Source organism: Mustela lutreola, chromosome 3, assembly GCF_030435805.1.
Source record: "Mustela lutreola isolate mMusLut2 chromosome 3, mMusLut2.pri, whole genome shotgun sequence".
Taxonomy (NCBI): domain Eukaryota; kingdom Metazoa; phylum Chordata; class Mammalia; order Carnivora; family Mustelidae; genus Mustela; species Mustela lutreola.
In genome coordinates, this window is record NC_081292.1 from 70,698,405 (window position 1) to 70,721,159 (window position 22,755).

General features: G+C 37.6%; 1 protein-coding gene across 2 annotated transcripts; it reads left to right on the top strand.

Moving 5' to 3' along the window:
* The first annotated feature begins 1,010 nt into the window (after positions 1 to 1,010).
* TTPA (alpha tocopherol transfer protein) lies at positions 1,011 to 19,580 on the top strand. Of its 2 annotated transcripts, XM_059166358.1 has the most exons (5): positions 1,011 to 1,299; positions 7,919 to 8,072; positions 12,935 to 13,128; positions 15,199 to 15,309; positions 17,462 to 19,580. In XM_059166358.1, exons 1-5 carry the CDS (start codon positions 1,096 to 1,098, stop codon positions 17,633 to 17,635), a joined length of 837 nt encoding a protein of 278 aa, XP_059022341.1. In that variant the 5' UTR covers positions 1,011 to 1,095; the 3' UTR covers positions 17,636 to 19,580. The 2 variants fall into 2 exon arrangements, with proteins under 2 accessions (XP_059022341.1, XP_059022342.1); XM_059166359.1 differs by lacking the exons at positions 12,935 to 13,128; positions 15,199 to 15,309 and having other exon boundaries at positions 1,017 to 1,299.
* Positions 19,581 to 22,755: the final 3,175 nt, after the last annotated feature.

Below are 22,755 nucleotides of genomic sequence, written 5' to 3' on the forward strand. Positions count from 1 at the left end.
CTGCCACTCTCTCTTAAAGGCAGAGATTTGGTTTTATTTGTTTGCGCAATTCTAGCATTTACCTGGTATATGGTTACCTATTTAAGAGTTAGTAAGAATTAGTCCCATGGATTCCCGGGGGGGACCCAGGTCAATTCTAGGACAGCTGCAGTGGGTAGAGAAAAGCCCAATTTGACATCCCTTCTTGTTTCCACATCATTTCCCTGACCCTCATCACCTGGAATGACTTAGATGAGACCATACATCTTTAGATTGTCAATCGAAAGACTAGACCCAGTGGTACATAGTAATGGAGGTAGCACATGGTGTTTACAACCTTTCTTTTCTTTTTTTTTTTTTTGGGGGGGGGCGCACTCGCTAAACATTCATTTGTATATGTCACTAACAATAAAATGGCAAGAACTGAGAAGACTATCTGAATTCGGAGGAAGGGGCCGAGATTATTGACTTTTTTAAGGTGACTTTATGGAATGTGTATTTTAGAAGCCGCTGTGGCAACAGTTTGGGGTGAGAAGTCAGCTTGGAGCATTAATAAGAGTAAGGAGTGCTCAGTAATGAGTGGGCCACAGTGCCATTAAAAGGTTGTCTTAAGACTCCTAGCAGCTTCAAGATGAAAAACGGAAGGAAGGAAGGAAGGAAGGGAGGAAAGGGAGGCTGGGGAGAAAAATACAGAAACAATTTTTCTAGCAGAGAGAGAGGGAGAGTGTGTGAGTGTGTGTGTGTGTGTGTGTGTGTGAGAGAGAGAGAGAGAGAGAGAGACAGAAAAATGCCCCAGCTAATCTCTATCAGTGTACGCAAACAAACTTTCTGACATCTTCCCTTTGGCAGTGAACACCAGGACTTCCCTCAACCGGAGAAAGCAAGGCTCGGCTTAACCACCCAGGGTTTCCAGAAGGAGTAGCACCGCGGCGATCCCACGTGGCTCCAGGCGCCCGCCCACCCACTCGCGGGTGTGAGAGGCGGGTCGCGGCCGGGCGGGGCGGGAGCGGGGGTGTGCGCTGGGCAGCTTCCAGCGGAGGAGGGGCCGGAGGGTGGCGCGGAGTCCCCGCTTTTCCCCGGCGCCCCGATGAGGGCGGCCGACAGCGCGGGACCGGCATGGCAGAGATGCGGCCGGGAACGGCGACGGGGCTGCAGCTCAGCGCGCTGCCCGACCACTCCCCGCTGCTGCAGCCCAGCCTGGCCGAGCTGCGGCGCCGGGCCCGGGCGGCGGGCGCTCCGCCGACGCCTCTGCCACTCACCGACTCGTTCCTGCTGCGGTTCCTGCGCGCCCGGGACTTCGACCTCGACCTGGCCTGGCGGGTGAGCGCGCTTCCCCGCGGCATTTTCCCCGCGCGCCGGCAGGGCTGGGGACCAGAGAGGCATGACCAGACCTCTGTGAAATGCCGAGTTGCCTGCCGCCCCTGGGGAGGGTACGCGCGCCTAACGCACCGGGCGCTGGGCGGTGGCTGCAGGTGTTCGGAGAAATCCCGCGCCGGTCCTTCCACTTTCTCTGAGCCATGGAAACGCGAAACCTGGAAAAAGCTGGAGCGCTCTGGGCTGATGGCCCAGTTGACCCCAAACACTGGAACTGTGCTCTAGATGGATCTCCCGAACCTATCCAGTTGGGGGTGGGGGGCGGAGGATCCCTTTCCCGTCCCTGGCGCAAAGCCAGTGATATGAAACAAAGTGACAGCTGCGAAGTAGGAAACCCAGATTTATCACGTTGTAGCAGATCACTCCACGTGTGGTGGAGAAAACGGAGTTGCCAGAAAAACTGACGTCCTGAAGCCAAATTCTAGCGAAATAGTGCCATTGTTAAGAATAATACGTAAGTGTCGGGACGGTAAAGCAGTCCAGAATATTTTGAGTGCAAAGGTGGGAGATGAGGTGGTCTTGGTACAGATGGTTGAAGAAGATGGGAAGACAGGAATCAAAAAAGAGGGATGAAACCTTGAGTTGTGTCGCTTTGGGCTGAGCATCCTGTTCTGTTAAGTAATGGTGAAAAAGCCTACCTACCCCACTGATTTCGAGGCTTGAACATTCACCAATTTAACAGAACAAGGCATACCCAGCACAGAGGTTGACGATATATATATAGTAAGCACTCAGCCATTGAACCTGATCTAGCCCTTCTGCCAACTGGCTTCCACAGTGTCATATTAGGAGGTGGGAGGCATGGGAAGTAGAATAGTGCAGAAGAGCAACATGACCTAGTTTGAGTTTGTTGATGCTGTTAACTGATTTTTAATTGAAAAAATGAAGAGCGTGAGTGATTAAAAAAATCATAAACAGTAAAGGGTGCAAAGTAAATTTCTAAAAGAACTTAATAAAGGAGAGAAGTTCCCCACCCCAAACCTTCATTGTGCTGGTCATCTACCCAGAAGCAATTACTGTACCTTGATCTTTCTAGATTAGTCTGTGTTCATACAAGCATATATATGTGTTTTACATTTGGCCTTGTTTATCTGTTTTTTGTTTTTACCTAATTTATCATAGAGACGAGCTTAGTTCAGTATGTGGGCATACATCTTATTCTTTTTTTGGGGGGGCGTACTATTCCAGTGTGTGGATTTATTATATCAAAATGTATTAACCAGTCCCCCATTATTAGATAGAAGAGTTATCCTCACCAATGGCAATGCCCATATATGCTGTTCATTCCTTCGTTCAATGATTATTTTTTGAACTCTTAAAATTTGCCTGGCAGTACACAAGATACAGTAAACAAGACAAGTGGGGCTTCTTCTATTACTGACTAGATATTGTTAGATATTGTAGTGTGTATACATTTGTCTTTGTGCAAAAATAGGATTATATCCTTCTAAGTTCAACTTGTGAAGTTCCTGGATGAAGTGAGGTATGCATTTTCAGGGGTGATGAATATAACTCTCCTTCAAAGTGTTTGCACTAATTTTATCACTTTTGTATTACAAAATGGTGCCTTTTCCTCCATATTATCACCTACACTGTACTATCAGACCTTATGATCTGTGTCAACCCGCTTGGCAAGAAATTGGTTCTCATTACAATATGCATTTGTTTGATTGTTTAATTATAAGTGAGGTTAATCATCTTCCATATTTTTTAAAAATATATTTTAAATTATTTTCCAGTTAGCTGTTTTTACCATTTGTTAATTTTCTTCCATTTTGTTCACAAAAATATACATACATGTTTTTTATTCATAAAGTATCTTTATGTATTAAATAAGCCTTTGCCCTATTTTGATATCTTTTGACATTGTTTGTACTTTTTTTTTTCTGTGCAGAATTTAAACATTTTTATGTAATCACATAAATCGATTAGATTGTTCTTTGATGGTTTCTGATTGTTTTAAAAGCTTTTCTCCTCCAAAATTTTCTCTAGTAATTTATGACTTCTCTTTTGAATGTTGGAGTTGCTAACCTACTGAGATTTATTTTGATGTTAGGAATGAAATAGGAATCTGGCTTTATTTTTGTTTTGTCAAATGGTTATTCAGGTATCCCAGCATCATGAGTAATAAACTAATATTTACCCAGCAACTACTGAATATAAAGACAATCTTAGGTCCTATGAGGAGTGCAGTTTAAATGAAACATATTAATGTGTAGAGATCACTAATAATAAAAAAGTGTGATTTGCTGCTTTCATTTTAGCTGCTTTTCAAAAGAAATGTCTAAACACAAGAAGGAATAAAATTTACCTCCAGAAGCTGTTTTATATATATATATATATATATATTGTTTTCTGTATTCTTTGTTTTCCTGAATTGTTTTCATTTCACCATGTCCTTGAGGAATTGGCTAGCAAGACGGTCTAAATCCCCTGGATAGGGATCAAGTTTCTGTCTGTGAACTCTTTGCCTTACTTTCCTGCCAAGTGGAAAGGAAAAGGAAAGGCTTAGAGGGTGAAACTATTTTTTTTTTAATTTCCTCCATAAAGGCAGATAATTCAATTCAAACTCCCTTATTTATAATAGAAAAGTCCTATAGTTTTAGTATGTGAAGAAAGCTTGATAAGCCCCTCAGTTACAATGCAATTTCTCATTCTAGTTTTTGTGTTTGAAGTTATAGTGAATTAATGAAGTTTTTATGATTCTAAAAGTTTATAGAGCACCAAGTATTGTGTAAATAGTGTTTGCGTGGATTAGCTAATTATTGTCTCATTTTAGAAGAAACTGAGATGTGGTTTCTAGTCCAAAATTAGGTAATAAGTGTAAAGGTGGGATTTGAACTTAGGTTGAACTCTGCAAAGCCTGTGCTCACAAGTATACTGTACTTGCTCCTTCCATTCAAAACAATGAACATAAAACTGCCAATGTTAACCTCAGTGTGTCCTACAGATTCCTGTGAATATCTGTCTTTTATAAGTGTGTGGTTCAGTTCCCTATGTTTTTGCTCCATGTGGCGAGTTTTTTGTTTTTGTTTTTTGTTTTTTTAATCCTGTAAGTATTTTTACGGTTTCCCTGAAGTCTTGGAAGCTTTAAAAAATCTGACTCTTCCTGTAGCTTCTTTTGTAAAATTTATCATATCACTTGTCAGTTTCAGCGACTGTGTCAGTTTCAGTGTAAAATTGATCATATCACCTGTCAGTCCCAGTGACCCTGCTCCTGAGAGTTACTGCCCTTAAACAAGTGTGTAACTTCTCTGAGCTTTAGTAGTCTCATCCATAAAATGGAGTAACAATCGTTACTTCTCAGACTGGTTGTGAGAAGGAACTGAAATGATGCCACTAAACCCTGTAAAGGCAGTACAGCTATAGTTGTTATTTTGTTTAAAAGTACATGAAAAATGTGAGAAGAGACTGACTCTATTACAAAGCATAGTTAAAACAAATCCTAACTTTTTACATTTATTTATTCCTAATTATGGCAAAAACAGGTGCCTTCCAGTAAAGAATGTTCACTTGCTGCCAATTTTTTTGTAGTTGTGGATTTTTGATGATCTGTTTGAGAATTGCTCAGTAGCAATTTATGTCATTTATATAACTTATGTCAGCCGAATTTTGAGTTTATTTGCCCGCAGAAAAATAATGATCAAAGATCCCGGTTTAGGTATTTCAATTTGCGAAAGTTAAATGTCAAAGGCAGGAGAGTGATTTGTGCATCTTTAAGGAAAAGTCAGTTTTTCAAGTATGTGAATTTGACTTGTTTACTCATGCATTAGTTTATTCTTTCATTCAATACTTGTACCTATCTTCTGGGTGCCCAGCATTCTGCAGAGATGAACAAGTTTAGGACCCCGCTTGTTACCTAAAAGATCCCTTTTAATGAAGCTCCGACTTGTATAATTCCATGGGAAATTAAAATCGTCACTTTTATATAAGAGCTAATATGCTGCTTCTAGCGTTTTGCTTGGATCAGAATTAAAAAGGCTTTTCATATCTGAGGGAACTATCAAAGTAATGAGCACTGTAACATTCGTTTAACACTTATTCTGATGCCCTCTAAGACAGGAGGAGGAGGAGAAACTCATAGAATGAATATATCAGAATCTACAATGTGCCTTTTGTTCTTTCTCCTTTTGGAAATTGCTATTTAGGTCACCAATTATTTCTTTGTTGGCTAATATGGGGACTTTTTTCTTTCCTACCTTGCAGTTTTATTTAACCCATGGCAACATTCTCTTTTTAAAAAGAGTTCAGAGAAGTTTATTAAATGAAGAAATGAGAGGGAGAAACAGAGATAGAGAAAGTTAGACAACACTGGGGAGAGAGAGAGGAGAGGGGGCAGGCGGCACAAATAACTTTTTCGTCCCTTCTGTGCACCATGGTGTCGCTGCTCCTCCAGTCCAGTCAGCTTTTCTCTTTCTTCAGGCCATTACCGGTGTCCCACGTTTGGAATTTCACCCTCTGCTTGCCTTTTAAAATTTGCATTTGTAGTTTCTCCTCCGGGTCATTACGACTTTGTGATTACACCTGTCATGTTTATTTCAGTGAGTCTCAAATATGAAATTCGTCCCTTCCTTTTATCTAAACTTCCATTCCCCATTGCTAGTAGACCTCTTTTTTTTTAATATTTTATTTACTTATTTGACAGGCAGAGATTACAAGTAGACAGAGAGAGAGAGAGAGAGAGAGAGAGAGAGAAGAGGAAGCAGGCTCCCCACTGAGCAGAGAGCCGGATACGGGGCTTGATCCCAGGACCCTGGGATCATGACCTGAGCCGAAGGCAGAGGCTCAACCCACTGAGCCACCCAGGCGCCCCACTAATAGACCTCTTTGAACTCAAAATAGACATATTGTTGGGACACCTGGAAGGCATTGTCAGTTAAGTGTCTGACACTGGTTTCGGCTCAGGTCTTTATCTCAGGATTGTGAGATGGAGGACTCCCTCAGGCTCTGCCCTTAGTGTGGAGTTTGCTGGAGATTCTCTTTCCTTCTCCCTCTGCCCCTCCCTCTTGCTTGTGCTCTCTCTCTCAAAATAATCAAATAAATCTTTAAAACAAAACAAAAAAACCCTCAAACATATTGTCATGTTACAAAAATTGAGAATGATAAATATTTTGAAGAGGAAAATTAAACCATAATAGACTTTAAATGCATAATTTGATTATAGTATTCTCTAAGATACTGGCAATATCTGTATTACTTGTAAATGCAGAGTAACCATTATTGGTGGTTCTTTCAGAATGAAAAGACAACAAGATTCCTTCAGACCATACTTTACCAAGACCTACTATCTGGGCATACTGTTCCACTCGGAATGCATACCACAACTAACAAACTTGGTTTCTGTTGTTTTCCTATTAGTAGAAAGTATAGCAATGGTACAGAGATGTTCTTTTGCATCTTTGATTTAGCTCTTTTTTGTAGGAAAGAAAATGAAACAAAAAAAAATTCTAGTTCTCCTCAACATAAACCTGCGCTAAGATACACAGATGAGCAATAAACCCAAATAACCTTCCTATTATAGCAATAGCAGTGGTAACTACTCATTATGCCCACGGATGCTTTATGCTTAACCCCACAAGGCAGATGGGGGGAAATAAGACACAAAGGAGTTAAATATCTACCCAACATCACACAGGTGATATGTGGTAGAGTCCAGGCTTTTCTGACGAAGCAGCCTGGTGATTTAACTTTTCATTACATAACATGACCTGGGTGACCCAGTTGTCACCAGCGGGTCAGCCCCAATGAGAACAGGCATTTTATTCTGCTCATGGCTGTAACCCAAGTGCCTACCCAGTGTATAGAACATTGTAGATGCTCCAAAAATATTTGTAGAGCTACTTTGTTTGATTTCTATTTTTCCTTATTTCAGAACAGACTAAAGGTGGATGTTTCAGTTTTCTATTAGCGAGTAACAAATCACCCCCAAATTTAGTGGCTTAAACCACAACTATTTATTTGTCTGTGATTCTCTCATTTGGTCAGGGCTGAGTGGGGATGGCTCATCTGTGATCCACATTGCATCAGATTGGAACTTGGCGGAGAGCAGACTAAGATGAGCTCTGGTTGTCCAGTGACTCTTTCCACACAGATTAATTAGTAATCTTATTCTTAGGTGGTTTCTGGGTCCCCAAAAGCAAAGGCAGAAAGTCCCAGCCTTCCTACACTAGCAAAGTGTCACTTCTGCTGAAGCAAAATGTAAGGCCGGCCAGATTCTGAGGGGAGGAATCAACTGAATCCCATCTGTAACGGGATGAATGGCATGTGTCTATCAGGAGGGGGAGGTATTATTGGTAGCTATCTTTGGAGACTACCAACCATAGGGGACAAATCAAAATTACTTAGCTTTGAATTTGTGATGAAGTCTTAGCACCTGAGATCGTTGCTGAAGGGAACTTAAGTTTTTACAACTAAAAAAAAAAAAGGAAAGAAAAAAAAATACCCCAGATTAAAATCCTGACATAACAGATGGTAAGGGCCCTTTGTAATGCCAGAGATTTGCTTCCATTTTTATAAGTGCTTACCATGTATGCCCTATGTAGACAATTTTTATTTTATTTTCCAGTTACTGAAAAACTATAATAAGTGGAGAGCAGAATGTCCAGAAATAAGTGCAGATCTGTGCCCTCGAAGTATTCTTGGTCTTCTGAAGGCTGGTTATCTTGGAGTCCTGCGAGCCAGAGACCCCACTGGCAGCAAAGTTCTTATTTACAGAATTGGTAAGTCATATACAGCGCTGCTTACCTTTTTCTTTCTTTTTTTTTTTTGGATGCCATATTGAAAGGTCTAGGTGTCCATATTTAAGAATTTGGCTTTTCAGGTTTTAACTTATATTTAATTTAGATTATAATGTCCCTCAAAAAAATAAAATGGCAATTGTGAGAAAATTCTTCTGCTTCCATTCTTCCACACAGTCAGCTGTATAAAATAAGAGAGAAAGAAAACAGAGTAGAGAAATATAGGCGGGGTGTGTGTGTGTGTGTGAAAAAGATCAAGGTGAAGTGTTTAGAAAATGCTTAGTAGGAAACCAGTATGAATTCTGACCCATAATAACACAAGCTCCACGAGAGCATGGATTTTGTCTGTTCTGTTCACTGTATCCTAACACTGAAACCAGGACCTAGCACATGGTGTAGGTATCTAGTAAATATTTCTGGAGTGAGTGAGGGCTAGTTGGATAAGACCCAGGACTGAGGAGCCAGGGGCTCATTCTCTGGAATGGGGGAAGGCCCAGTGGGAAAGCAGCATCCCTGGGTAGTGCCAAAGACACTGTATTCCACATACCCCTCTTGTCACAGCTTCCTCTTTTTACCATTAGGCCTTTCTAGTGTTTCCTATAGGTTGGTGACTGTCCCTTCCCTTAGCCTGAGTGTGATTAAAAATGGCGTGTAATGAAGAAGAACTCACGCTGCTCCCAGCATCTTCTTGTGGCCTAGCGGAAAGGACAAAGATAACTTTACATCTGTAAATATTCCAGGGAGCTTTAGAATATTTATAGATTTGCTTTCCTACCTGGATTATAGATAAGATACATGCCTCTAACTCAACTCTTTATGACCTTGCAAGGAGGCTCTGCATTTATTTCTTTAGGGTACCAGAAGACCAAGTAGAATGATTCCTGTTGTTTGCTTCAGCTTATGTGTCAAGTACAATTAGGTCAGTCATGAAGTCATTGTCCATAAAACAGACAACACAATGTCTGCCCTATCCTTTCGTTGCCCTATCAGTCTTCCAGGATGATGAACGAGGTTCCCCAAGTTCTTTAGAGGAAGAGTGGCCAGAGGAAAGATAGTATGTATGTTTTATGTAGTGAGTAAACATAGATTGTATGACAATATGGTATGTCCAGCTTGAATTTGAATTTCAGATAATCAGGGTAAAATTTTTCAGTGTAAGTATGCCCCATGCATACTAAAAAATTATTTGTTGTTTATCTGAAATTCAGCTGTAACAGGGCATCTTATATTTTATCTGGGCTACTGGAAGTTTCCGGGAACATAAAACTAAAACCATCAGGGGACTCTTTCTGCAAGTGTCCTGGCTCTGTACTGGCTGGATGGAGTTTTTTCAAGCTTGTTCATAAATTACCTGTGGCAAGTTAAGAAGTAAAAGTGATACCTGGACAGTGAAAGAGCAAACATGCTCCTTTGATCATAAATTCCTTAACACTGGGGGCACCTGGCCAGCTCAGATAGAGGAATGTGTGATTCTTGATCTCAGGGTTCTGAGTTTGAGCCCCACTTTGGGTATAGAGAGTATTTAAAAATAAAAGCTTTATGAATAAGTAAATAAATAAATACATACATGTCTTAACACTGCATCAATTGTCTTCTATTGCTTAGAGAGAAGGTTTCTTGTGGTACATTAGCATTTAAGTATACCCTTTAACTAAAAGAGATTTTAAAATCAAGAAAACATGTAGGTTGGGGTGCCTGAGTGGCTCAGTCGGTTATGCTTCTGCCTTCAGCTCTGGTCATGATCCCAGGGTCCAGAGATCGAGCTCCACATTAGGCTTCTTGATTGGCGGAGAGAGTCTGCTTCTCCCTCTCCCTCTGCCTGCCACTCCCCCTGCTTGTGCTTTCTCTCTCTCTGTCAAATAAATAAAATCTTAAATAAAAGAAAAAAGAAAACACATAGGTTAGTGATGGTCAGAACAGAAGGGCATGCAGCAAATTTCCTGTGTGTTATGTAGAGTAAGATATTATTCTAGGATGAAAAGGGAAAACTCAGAAGATGTTTAGGAGTAAAAGGAAAGGGTAGGATTAAGATTCATTAATTTTCTAAATGTGATTGAATTAAAGGCAAAACTAAAAGAAGGAAATCTGTGGTAGAGCTTCCCGGTGGAATGTTAGCATAACCATCTTTCCCTAGGTACCATCTCTTCAGTGAAAGCAAAGAGAAAATGCACAGAGACCTTTTCTCTGGTTCATCAGGACAACACAAGTTGAAACTCAGTTTTTGCTATTATTTGCCTACAAGCCAGAGGATATAATTTTATGCCTTTTGAGACTATTATACTGCAGCAGCAAAAATAAAATTTAACAGTGAGTCTTAAGCTTTGACTCTGGCTTAGTTCTTAGGAATACAAGTTCTACACTCAGGTTGGAACTGCAGCTCTGCTCTGTTCTAGCTACATGGGCAGCTATGTAACTGTAACCCCAGTTTCTCCTCTATCAAACAGGCATAGTAAAAACCTATCTCATAGGGTTACTGTGAGCATTACATTGTGGGATACAAATGAAATAAGAGCATTACCTGATGTATGATAAGCACTCAATAAATATTAAATAGATGCTGGAAAAGGAATTAAGAAGTTAAGGCATGTTTTTCTTTTGCCTTAAAGGAGCTTTGAGTCTAGACCTGTGCTATCCAATAGAATTTTCCATGATGATGAAACTGTTCTCCAATAGCCATTAGTTATGCGTGGCTGTTGAGCACTTGAAATGTGGCTTTTGCAACTAAGAAATTGAATTTTTAATTTTATTTAATGTTAATTAGTTTAAATTTTAATAGCCACACATGGCTAATGGCTCCCCCATCAGACAGCACACGTCTAGACAGCTATGTTGGTGAGCTTAGGAATTTAGGCCAGTAACTATTTTCTTGACTGCAGGTTTTCAATTGTTCTGTTCATATTTTTCACCATTGTAGCTTTCTGCCAAGGTCTGAAGTAGTATAGTATATTTGAGCTGCGTTATCCATGAATTGATTACTCAAATTTTTACAGGCAGCTGACGCTCTTAAAAAGCAAAGGGCAAACCCATTGTGCCTTTCTGGGAATACTTCTGATTCTGGGAATACTTCTGATTCTTTTCTATCTTCAATTTTTTCCTCACCAGTAGACACTTCCCAACAACATTTAAATCTATTAAGGGTCAGAGTCTCCTTTGTCGGCATCACCACTATTGCATCTACCACATCTACCACTATTGCAATTCTGAAATTCTTTGCCGCACTGGCTCAGCTTTCTCTCTCATGCTACTTTCTATATAGACCTAAAATAATCCCAGTCGCAGGCTGTCATACAAGCACAAACAACTCTCAGATTTCTGTCTTCACCCTACCATCTCCTGCCCCCAGGGATCCATGCGAGCAGCACCCTATTCCAACTGTGTCCAACTGGGTGTCTCTCAGTCACCATTTATACATGTCCAAAACTACTTACGATCTTTTCCTCCCAAAACATTTCTCTTCCACTGTTTCCTATCTCAGTTAGTGGTACCTCCATTCTACCCAGTTGTCCAAGCCAGAAACTTTGGTATTTTGGTATTTTGAAACTTTACCATTACTTAATCATGAATCTTTTTTTTTTTTTTTTTTTTTTTCCTTTCACATTGTCTCCTTAGGCACTCCTTGAAACCTCCAGCATGAAGACTTGCATTTTTTTCAGCTCTGGAACATTTTTCTCTACTGTTATTCCTCTTTCCCCTCTTCCCTATTCTCTGCATTATTACCTTTCAGAACTCTAATTATTTGGATGTTGAAACTCTGGTTTCTACATGTCGCTAGCTGCATGAGTCTTTTGATGCATACTTACCAACTCCTGGCTCTTTTCAGAGAATTCCTCAGCTTGGTATTCCAAACCATTACACAATCATTGGTTATGTCTTTTCTGGGTTTGTCCCATTGACTGAGATTTGCTTGAATTATCATCTTTTTTTTTTCCCCAAAATCTCAACTGATTCTTTTAAATAATAACCAGTTCTTATAATAATAGCCTACATTACCTTTTTTTCCCCTCATTGAAACTATTTTGCTTCTTTTTAATGTCTCTTGCTGTATTAACTGTTCTCTTAGGTTTTCGTGCCTTTGTGTGTTGAGTGCAGTTCCCCACTTCTTTGTAATTTTTAAAATGTTATAATACTTAGTGCATGTGTATCTTCTTTTAAGATCACCTGTTTGCCTGTCCATTCCTGTCATTTCTGCTTGCCCTGGCCTGTCCAGGGATGGTGAGGGGAGGGGAGATGACAGGTATGTCACTAGTCTTTTGTTTCTCCTGGCTATGGGCAACTACCAGAATGCTTCCCTGGCTCTTTTCCAAAGCCCACACTTACTTTTTCTGGCCTGTACAGACATGGCAGCTATGTGCTATTGCCACGGAGGGGTGTCTGACACATGAGCCTGCCAATTTGTTCTTCATGCATTTCCCTTAGCAACCTCTTTGGTTACTATAGGGCCCTAGTTACTCTTTATAATCCTTTATCATCCAAAAGCCCTTGCTTTTCCCATTTCTAACACCTCCGAGCTGGGAGCATACTTGGGGACATTTTCATCTTTAGCCATATCCCTCTCCTGAATGTTATGGGCTGTAGCTTCATCTGGCAATCAAATCCAGTTTGCATTCAATCTCTTCTCCCTGATGCTCTTACAAATCTGTTCTTCGCTAGGGATCTGAGGATGGAGGGAAAAGCAGGAACATGTTTTTGGACCACCAATTTAATCCATTATTGAATCCATGATCTTTGTACATGTTTTTATTTCTACTGATCTTTTAAGTCTCAAAAGAGGTAGTTTCCTATTGTAAATCTTCCTGAATCTTTACACTATACTGAGATATGTTATTTTTAAATTTTTTTTTTAGCACAATGGGATCCAAAAGTTTTCACAGCTTATGATGTTTTTCGTGTAAGTCTAATCACATCCGAGCTTATTGTACAGGAGGTAGAAACTCAGCGGAATGGTATCAAGGCTATCTTTGATCTAGAAGGCTGGCAGTTTTCTCATGCTTTTCAAATTACCCCATCTGTAGCCAAGAAGATTGCTGCTGTTCTTACAGTAAGTGTATATTTTAACTCTTTGGGATACTAATTCCAAATAGTAGATTTAAATTTAGTTATATATTCAACAAGGCAAGAGAATAGTACATTAATTAGAAAATTAAATAATTTAAAAATGATACACAGAATTCAGTAATGCTAAGAGAAACTAAAGTGTTGTTTTTTTTTTTAAATTAACATATGTGTTATTTGCTTCAGGTATTCCCAGGTCTGGGAATCATCAGTCTTACACAATTCACCGCACTCACCATAGCACATACCCTCCCCAATGTCCATAACTCAACCATCCTGTCCCCCCCCCACCCCAGTAACCCTCTGTTTTGTGAGATTAAGAATCTCTCGTGGTTTGTCTCCCTCCCTGATCCCATCTTGTTTCATTTTTTCCCTCCCTATCCTCCACAATCCCCCCCGCCTCGTATCAGAGAGATCATAATTGTTGAGAAACTAAAATATTATTAATTCATAAAAGAAAGAATGTTGCAAGAAACTGAAAATATGTTCAAAATTAGTAGCCAAATAATTTATGCATTTAAATAATAACATGGTATCTTTCTCTTTCTATTACTTAAATTTTCTTTCTAAATTAAAAAATTGACTCAAAACAATATTTATAGCTATGGTATAATAAAATGTTACATTCTTGGTAGGTATAAATTCATACAGTTCTTTCAGAAATTCAAAGGTTTTTTTTAAGATGGCCATCATCTTTGATCCAGTAGTGATCCAGATCTACTTCAGGGACCTAACCAGCGAATAAGCTGAAATACAGTAAAGACTTCATATATAATGACAATAGTAGCTGACTATGTGCCAGATACTTCACTAAGTATCTCAAGTACATTACCATTTAATGGCCAAACAAACCTATGGCTATTATATTTCCCATTTTACAGATTAACTATGTCATAGGGATGACATAGCAATGCCCAAGCACATGCATTTTGTAGTGAATCAAGAATTCAGGTCAGGTCATCTGAGTGTAAGAGTTGTGTTTATAACCACAATTGCCTCGGATAAATACAGTTACTTATAGCATCAATTTTTATAGATGAAAATTAGAAATAGCTTATTTATCCAGAAATAGGAAAATTATGGTATATCCATTTGATAGATTATCACAATAGTAAGACTCATGATATGAAGGCGACTGGGTGGCTCAGTTGGTTAAACGGCTGCCCTCCGCGCGGGTCATGATTCCAGGGTCCTGAGATTGAGCCCCGCATCGGGCTCCCTGCTCAGCAGAGAGCCTGCTTCTCTCTCTCCCTCTGCCTGCAGTTGTGCTTACTTGTGCTCTCTATCTCTCTGTCAAATAAATAAATAAAACTCATGATATGTACAAAAATTGTATTATGTTACTGAAACAAAACAGGGTGAAAATTATTTAGAAAGCATATTGGCAATTATGTTTAAAATAAAATTATTCATAGAAAGAACCTGGAAGGATAATCTCCAAATTAATAACACATCTGTAAAAACTATGCATAGGGGGAAAAAAAAGAATTTTGCATGAAAGAAATTTGTTAACACATTTTGGATAAGAAAACTTTTGATGATGTGCTTTTTTTTTTTTAACTCTTAACTTTTTAAAGTTTCTAAATAAATCAATATTACTTTGATGTGACAGACCTATCTATACCTGTGCTGAAAGTTTAAAATTGTGTGTTTACTATTCCTTCAACTTCCATGAAATTTTAATTTTTTACTCAAAATTAAAATTAGGGAAATTTGTTAAATATAAATGTCCAAATGACTCATTGGTTCTTTGAAAGAACATTTATGTGTGATTGGAGAATATATTTTCTGTGTTTTACTTACAAAGATGCAAGTGTTTCTTAAAATACTTTGCCTAAGCTATAAGGTGAAACCTTTTTTTAGAGATCTTTCCTTAATCTAATTACTGTGAACTGCAAAGCAGGCTATTGTGTTGATGGAATAGATAATTCTGAAAATAAAATCCCACTTTAGGTCTGCACTAAGTGTAGCAAGTGTTTAGAGAAGGGACTGGTCAAAAGGAATATATATTAATTTATGCTTTGTTATTAGCAATTTTTTTCTTTATTTTCAAAAGGATTCCTTTCCATTAAAAGTCCGTGGTATCCATTTGATAAATGAGCCAATAATTTTCCATGCTGTCTTTTCCATGATTAAACCATTCCTGACCGAAAAAATTAAGGAACGGGTAAGTAAAACATATTCAAGTCATTATTCTTCTGTACCAAATGCTCCAATCCTTCTTATTTAATAATTGAATTATTACCTCCCCTCCCCAGTGTTTTAAGTATTTATCTAACAAACCATTTTTATAAATTAAAATTCCTTTTTAATTTTGAAAAATTAAGTTAAGCTGTGGGGGGAAACAACATCTCATTCATTGAGGTGAAAGTGCAAAATGGTCTATTCCCTATAAAGGGCAGTGTGCTAATAGTTATCAAAATTACAGCCTTCGCACTTCTGGGATTTTATCCCAGAGCTATACAAGCACATAAACAAAAATTACAGATACAAGAGGATTCATTGCAGCAAAAGACTAGAAACCACCAAGTGTTCGTCATTAGGGAACTTGTTAAATAAACAGATACATCAACACAATGGAATACAGTAAGATTTTCATGATGGCTTGTAAAGTGAAATAAAAAAAGGAAGAACAGTCTTTATGGCATGCTACCTTATGTATAAAAAGGGGAGAAGTTAGAATCTCTAGTTATATTTGCATTGAACAGATATACAAGAAAGCAACCTAACTTATGTAATAGAGTAGAGGTGTGGATGAATTTTGAGTAGGGACCAAGGCATTTCATTGTTTATCTTTTATCTTGTTTTGATTTCTAGCTATATAAATGTATTATCTGTGCAAATAAAAAAATGTATTTAAATTAGACATGCATAACTGAAAACCACAGTACCCAAGGTATGTGACTTAATGTCACATTAATTAAAGCAAAGCTTGTGGAGCCTTATTTCAGGTGAATATCTAATATCTCTTAGGATTTTTCAAGTATTAAAAATAAAATTTAAATTCCCAAGAATGGCAACCACTTTTCTACGTTAATCTATAAAAGATAATTTGTAGAGTTACCCAGTAGGAATTTCTATCCGTATTCAAGAAGAACCACACCTGTGAAGAAGGCCACTTTTCATGTTAGTATTTTTAGAAAAGTCAATTTTGGGGGGCTCATTTTTGTCTTCCCTCAGTGTAGATTGATAATAGCTGACACATTTTGTTTAACTCTGAAAGATCTAAAAATAGGTATTTCTATATTGAGTTGTATTCTGGACAAACAAAAACAAAACCAAAAAAACTGAACCTAATGAGTAGGAGAATATGAGCAAAAAAGAAAGAGAAATTTAAAAATTGAGAAGGTAGGTGGAGTATTTCAGGGAAAGGTAATTGACATGAAACAGACTTGCCAAAGTAAGAGAGATGAGGACCCAATCAAGCCATTCTCCTCCCTTTCAACTTTTTGGCACTATCCTGTGAATGTTTTAATTTCCCCCTTCTGAGGAAATCATAGAATTTTCATTAGCTGATGATATTTTAAACATTTCAGAAGAAATCAAGAATTGGAACTGTGAGGTTCCCGAGTATAAGAAACTTGTTTCATTCGTTTTTCGGTTCTCATATCCTAGCATATAGTAGCTGCTTTTAAATGATCATTGACTGTATAGATGAACAGTTTACCCTATGAGGTGGAAAAAGGAACTTATTTATTTTTAGCAAGATGTGCTTTTAATTGACGGATCTAAGTCTTTATATTAATTTCATAGTATCATATGGTCACTTTTTATAGTTTAACTATTTGAAAACTTAAGGTACTCAACCATCAACAATGGTCTCTTAATTCTGTACTAGCCAAGAGTATCCATCAACTGTACCACGTAAAATACTCCCCATATACGTAGCTGTGTGCACTGATAAATGCTTCTAATTCATGTGAACTAATACCAGGTAATATAGTTTTATCATCTCTAAAACAGATATTTTGCTAAGAATCACCTATACATTAGGAAATAGAACGTATAAAATGATTTTATTTGGAGTTTTAAAAATCTATTTTTGAAAGAGGACAGAATCTATTTTTATAAATCTTATATATGCAAATACAAATACATATTAAAAAAAATAAGATGGTCAGACTCCTAAGCAGCACAATAGAAATTTAAGTATAATTCTTACATAAGCAGAGAAATAAAGGGCATAGCATTTATACATGCTCTCCTATCTTGAAAGTCATTAGAATACCTTATTTTATGGTGTTGATTTTACATTTGAAATATATGTAATCTAGTGAGATACTGAGGGCATATCTTCTAAAACATTTTGGCTATTTCAGATTCACCTGCACGGGAACAATTACAAACAAAGCTTACTTCAGCATTTCCCAGACATTCTTCCTCTGGAATATGGTGGTGCAGAATTCTCCATGGAGGACATTTGTCAGGAGTGGACAAATTTTATAATGAAGTCTGAAAATTATCTCAGCAGTATTTCACAGATCAATCAGTGAGAAGAAGTTATTTAATGTGAATGACTTCCTAATTATAAATACATGAGTGAGATCCTACCTGGTTATATGAATGAAAGAAAAAAAATCCTTTAAGCTAATTAGTACTTGTCTGATTGACCTTTTAAATTGTAAAACTCTTCTGACATGAGCAACATGGATATTTGGGAAACTTCTTGACTTTTTAAATGCACTTTCTTCATCTTTCAAGTAGTTAAATGTTTGTATACCTTAAAAGCATAGAAGGGATTCCTGATTTTTATACTTGAATTTATCTCCTAAAGTAGCTGTTTCTGAAGTTTCACAAGTTATCTGACTACATTGGTTGAGTAATAAATGTATAAATAGTCCACAGAAAAGAAGTATTAGTACAAATCAACTGATGATAAAAATCTGTTAATACCCATCTTGGGTGAATGTCAGATTAGATTATAATTCAGATTAAAATCTGAACACAGTTTTACAGAGTTTTTTCTATGGGACAGCAAGATAGTTCATCTCAGGGAAGTTCTATTTCAGCACACGTGCACAACAGAAACTTTTGATTGAAGAGTCTGTGCACCATAAAGTATTATATGTAGCATCTAGAGGTCTTCATGAAATTACTCATGTTGCTACAACTGATAATCAAAAATAATTTAGGAAATATTTCAGGCATAGCTGATAGTTTTTAAATACTTTTCCTGCATTTTCAAATAAATCAAGAATGTAATTGTGACATCAGTTTTTGGTTATTCTTATCATGACTACACAGAGAATTAGAAATGGAATAATATTTAATTGTCATACAGACATGACTCTATTTTTAATTGAACAATAACACAACTACACAAAGGAAAGGAAATGTTTACATTTAAAAAATCACTGTCAGCTACACCTGGAACTTTTCATATTATGTATGAAATAATTTGACGTTTACTACATATCAGAATATTTTAGCCAAATTCTATAATTAATGTGTACTTTAAAAAAACAGTAGTTAAAATGTGATGTTTCTATTATAGTTTATGTCAAAGAATATTTTGCTTATTAAGAAAGATACAATGTCAATATGGCTTTCAGTTTATGACTTTTTATAGTGTTTCATAATTTTTTAATTTTAAGACTTAAAATAAAAAAAACACAGGGTACAAAATTTGTTAAATATTGTTTAGCTTAGTTGGGTTTCAACATTAATCATACAACAATAGCATCTTTGTGAAAGGATATATGAAGAGCATTTTTCTTTATAAGAAAATTATTCTAATCAGGTGAGCTGATACTTGTGATTCTCCGTCTATGAAAAAATTGAGAGCACTTGTGAATGTTCTTTAGAGAACATATTTAATTTTGACTTGGCATTGGGAATCTAACTTTACATTATAATTTTTATTAAAAAATTACATCATGCTTGTTTTCTAAAAAAATTACATCATGCTGTTTTCTATAAAAACTATAAAAAATAAAAAATTATAAAAAAATTTTGTACCTTCCTTTAACAATCATACAATTCACAACATTGTATAATTAGAAATAATAGCACAATAAAATCATTGAAAAGAATAAACAATAAAAACAAAAAGCTCTGGTTTACCCAACTTTTATTCCACTGTAAAAAAGGTTTATATCTGAGTTCCACTTCATTTACGTTTGGGTACTTAAAACACTTTCTTATGACACTGTGAAGTGTACGACTAAAGGGTAATATTTAAAAATGTCTCTTAGATGTGATTCACTGGCGATGTTATTAACAGTAAAAAAAAAATGAAAATACGTCAATTAACAGAAGTACATTTCATGATGGGACTGACTTTTTTTAAATGCAACAATTCTTTGAAGCAAACTGAAAGAACAATGTGAAATGAGCAATATTATAAGGTTGTAAGATGAATAACTATCAAATTGTCTCTATTACTTCACCGTGATTGTGCCAGAAGTGCCTTTTATTTATAAAGTTAACGCCAACATGCGCTCATTGTGTTAGTGAACTGCACAATAATTTATATGTTTTAATATTTCTCAAAAGAAAATAAAGATCTTTCACGTAAACAATACCTGTTTCTTTTTCATTTTTAAATACAATATAAATATTAGGCATTTATTTGCAATAATTGCTTTTCTTTACAGATAAGTTTAAGAAAAACTTATCACATTTGTTAAGTTTTGTAGATTAATAAGATTGACTTGGGTACATTACACAAATGCTAATTTTTCCTCTGTAAGTTTTCATTACAGGCTGGTTTACCAGGCTGCTGAATTCAACACCATCTTCCTCTAGTGTCTTTTGCTATGCTTAAAAGGACCATGAACTAATTTCATGAAACTAAGCCATGCAGATTTACTAAGTTAAAACTTCTAAGTGAAAAAAGAGTTTGCTACTTAATCAGATAATTTAATTTTGAAATTAAATTAATTAAATTATATATTAGACATATAGTATAAATATTAAGTATTTTTATACAGTATATAATATACTTATATACTTAAATATATATGATATTTATACTATGTATTTTTCTTACAGAAATAACACGAAGAACTAGAGCAAATACTGTCTTTGCCGCTCATCTAAGTTAAGCCTATAGCTCACAAAACAGGTCAAACCTACGAACTAACGGAAAACTTAGTATACTAGTAGGATTGTGTTGTCTGAAACACTGTTTACTGGCCTTATACATTGAATTTTGCCACTCTTAGATGCCATGGAGAAACTGTGATTTACAAAGGCAGAACTAGAAATGGGGGTAATAAAATTAGGATTGGCAGCAATACCTCTCCACTGATTTCCTTATTAGCAAGGACACATGGCATCTTCCTCCTGTCCTCACAGCTAGTATTTCCTTGACTGCTCTCTTTTCTACCCAAGTCAATCATATTAATCTATAAAATGTCTACTTTAAAAAAAAAAGATTTTATTTATTTATTTGTCAGAGAGAGAAAGAGCATAAGCAAGAGGAGTGGCAGGCCAGGCTGAGGGTGAAGTTGGCCCCCTGCTGAGCAGGGAGCCTTATGTGGGACTCAATTCCAGGATCCTGGGATCACGACCTGAGCCGAAGGCAGATGCTTAGCCACTTACGCAACCCAAATGTCTACTTTTGATAACACCATACACTGAATTAAATACTACAGTGACTGGAAAAATTAACCAGATGCTGCCTAGAAGAGAGAAAATATTTACCTAAAATAGCCAGGTAAAGTGCAGTATAGTGTACAGGTCATTAGAATGGTTCCAATAGAATGCTTTGGAAGGAAAGCTAATTTCCACATGGGATAACTGAGAATGTGTTCTGAGAAGAGGTACAATTTGAAGCAGAGCCTTTAAGGTGAATGGACTGCCCTAGAGAACAATGAGAACTGAGGAGGGGAAGGATATTCCAAGAAAAGAAATAGCATGAGCAAAGACAGGGACAAGAGAGAACAGGCCATGTCTGAGAAACAGTAAAGAGTCCTACAATTTTTGGAGGGAGGAAGGGGTACAAGAGGTAAGACTTTCCCTAGAAAGATGCACAGGAAACAAAAACTGTGGGAGGCACTGAACACCTGCCGAAGGGCACTCGAACCATGGACTACTTATTCTGTGCCAGAACTTAGGTTCACATACGTTGTGTCGTTCAATCTTGGCTGAAAAAAAAAAAAAAAAAAAAGTAAATGGCATTATGCCCATTTTTACAGAAGAGACCTGAACTTTGAATGTGTCTGTTTCTGGCTCAGGGTCACAGAGCTAGTGAATGCCAGCATCAGACTGAACTCGGCAGTTCTGGCTATAAAATCCACACCCCCACACCACCACCGCGCTCCTCCCAGAGAATTCCATGGGCCACCAGATTCCACCAGTCCTACTTGGAAATGTCTGACCTCAGCCTATTTCTAAGACTAGTCATCTCTCATCAGACCTGCTATAATGGCTTCCACATTAGATACAGCGTCTCATCATTCTTGTCCTTACCCCCCCCTTCTACCACTGCCGGAGTTCTGTTTCTGCAAGTTTTTATTCCCCTGAACTTGGAGGGAGCCGCACTGCATGTGTGGTAAACTGCTAATTGGCATGTGAGGCCCTTTACAACCAGGCCCAACCTGTTCTTCTATCCTCACTTTGCAGGACTCTGAACCCCACCTACATTCTAGGCACTCAACATTTTCACCCCCCTCCACGCAAGACATCTCAGAATCAGTAGCAAGGGAGGGGTGAGGGGAGGGAGGGGAAATGCGTGTAGTGTGTCCTCTGAACCTTTCTCTTACTGTTTTCTTGGTTCCATGTCCTTTCTTGCTTTCTCCGGCTGCTTGTCTGCAGAGTCCTGCTCACTTGTCACATCTGGGAAAACTCTAACCCTCCAGAAAATTCCTTGATCCTACTTGGGAATCCTCTGTGTGGAGGTATTAAACAATCCTTACGTCACTGAATTTATTTTTTTTTATAATAATAGCTTTTATTTATTGTTTACCTGCCTGTCTCCCTGCTGGAAAGTGATCTTAAATGCAGATGGTTGTTTTCACCTGTGTATAATCCATATCTAACCAGCAACTAGCACAGGGTCAATACTCACAGGATGCAGTCCTCAGTAGCATCCTTACAAACCCTCAGACTAAACCTTCTCTCTCTCCTTTTTTTCTCTCTCTCATCCCAAATGTTAGCTGTGTTACAGCGATAAGGTTCTATCCTGTTGGGCTTTATTTCTGTCTCAGACTTCAGTCCATTTCTCTATTTTAAGGAATTTAAATAATTGGGCTTCAAGCTCTTGCCCAAAAGGGACACAACATCTCTAAACATCAAACAACAGCCCATAAGTGCTAGCTCATGATATCCTCCCTGAAATAGAGACTCTATTTCTAAAAAAAAGTTAACACCATTATCAATTTCCCTCTCCCCAACACCAAAAGACGACTCCCAAGGATTTCTATAATTAGTTGACTATCGCCAGAATCGATTCCCTAACTTTTCTGCCACTGCCTTTCCCTTATACATCATGGCTAAAGAGATGTCCCTGACCTCCTTGATTGGGTTCTGTGCCTGCAACTCAAAATCTCAAATCTTCTCCATCTTCTCAAGTGTTAAAGTCCCTAGTTACTGATAGCTTGCCCCTATATGAAAGGGGTAGACACACTTCGGCGGGTGGTCCTCAACCAAAATACACTGTCTGCCTTTC

What these genes read in the sequence shown, in the direction of transcription:
- TTPA (XM_059166358.1), top strand. Translation starts at nt 1,096, where the DNA reads ATGGCAGAGATGCGGCCGGGAACGGCGACGGGGCTGCAGCTCAGCGCG. An exon ending in ACCTCGACCTGGCCTGGCGG is followed by an intron (nt 1,300 to 7,918) that starts GTGAGCGCGCTT and finishes TTTATTTTCCAG; the next exon opens with TTACTGAAAAACTATAATAA. An exon ending in AGATTGCTGCTGTTCTTACA is followed by an intron (nt 13,129 to 15,198) that starts GTAAGTGTATAT and finishes TATTTTCAAAAG; the next exon opens with GATTCCTTTCCATTAAAAGT.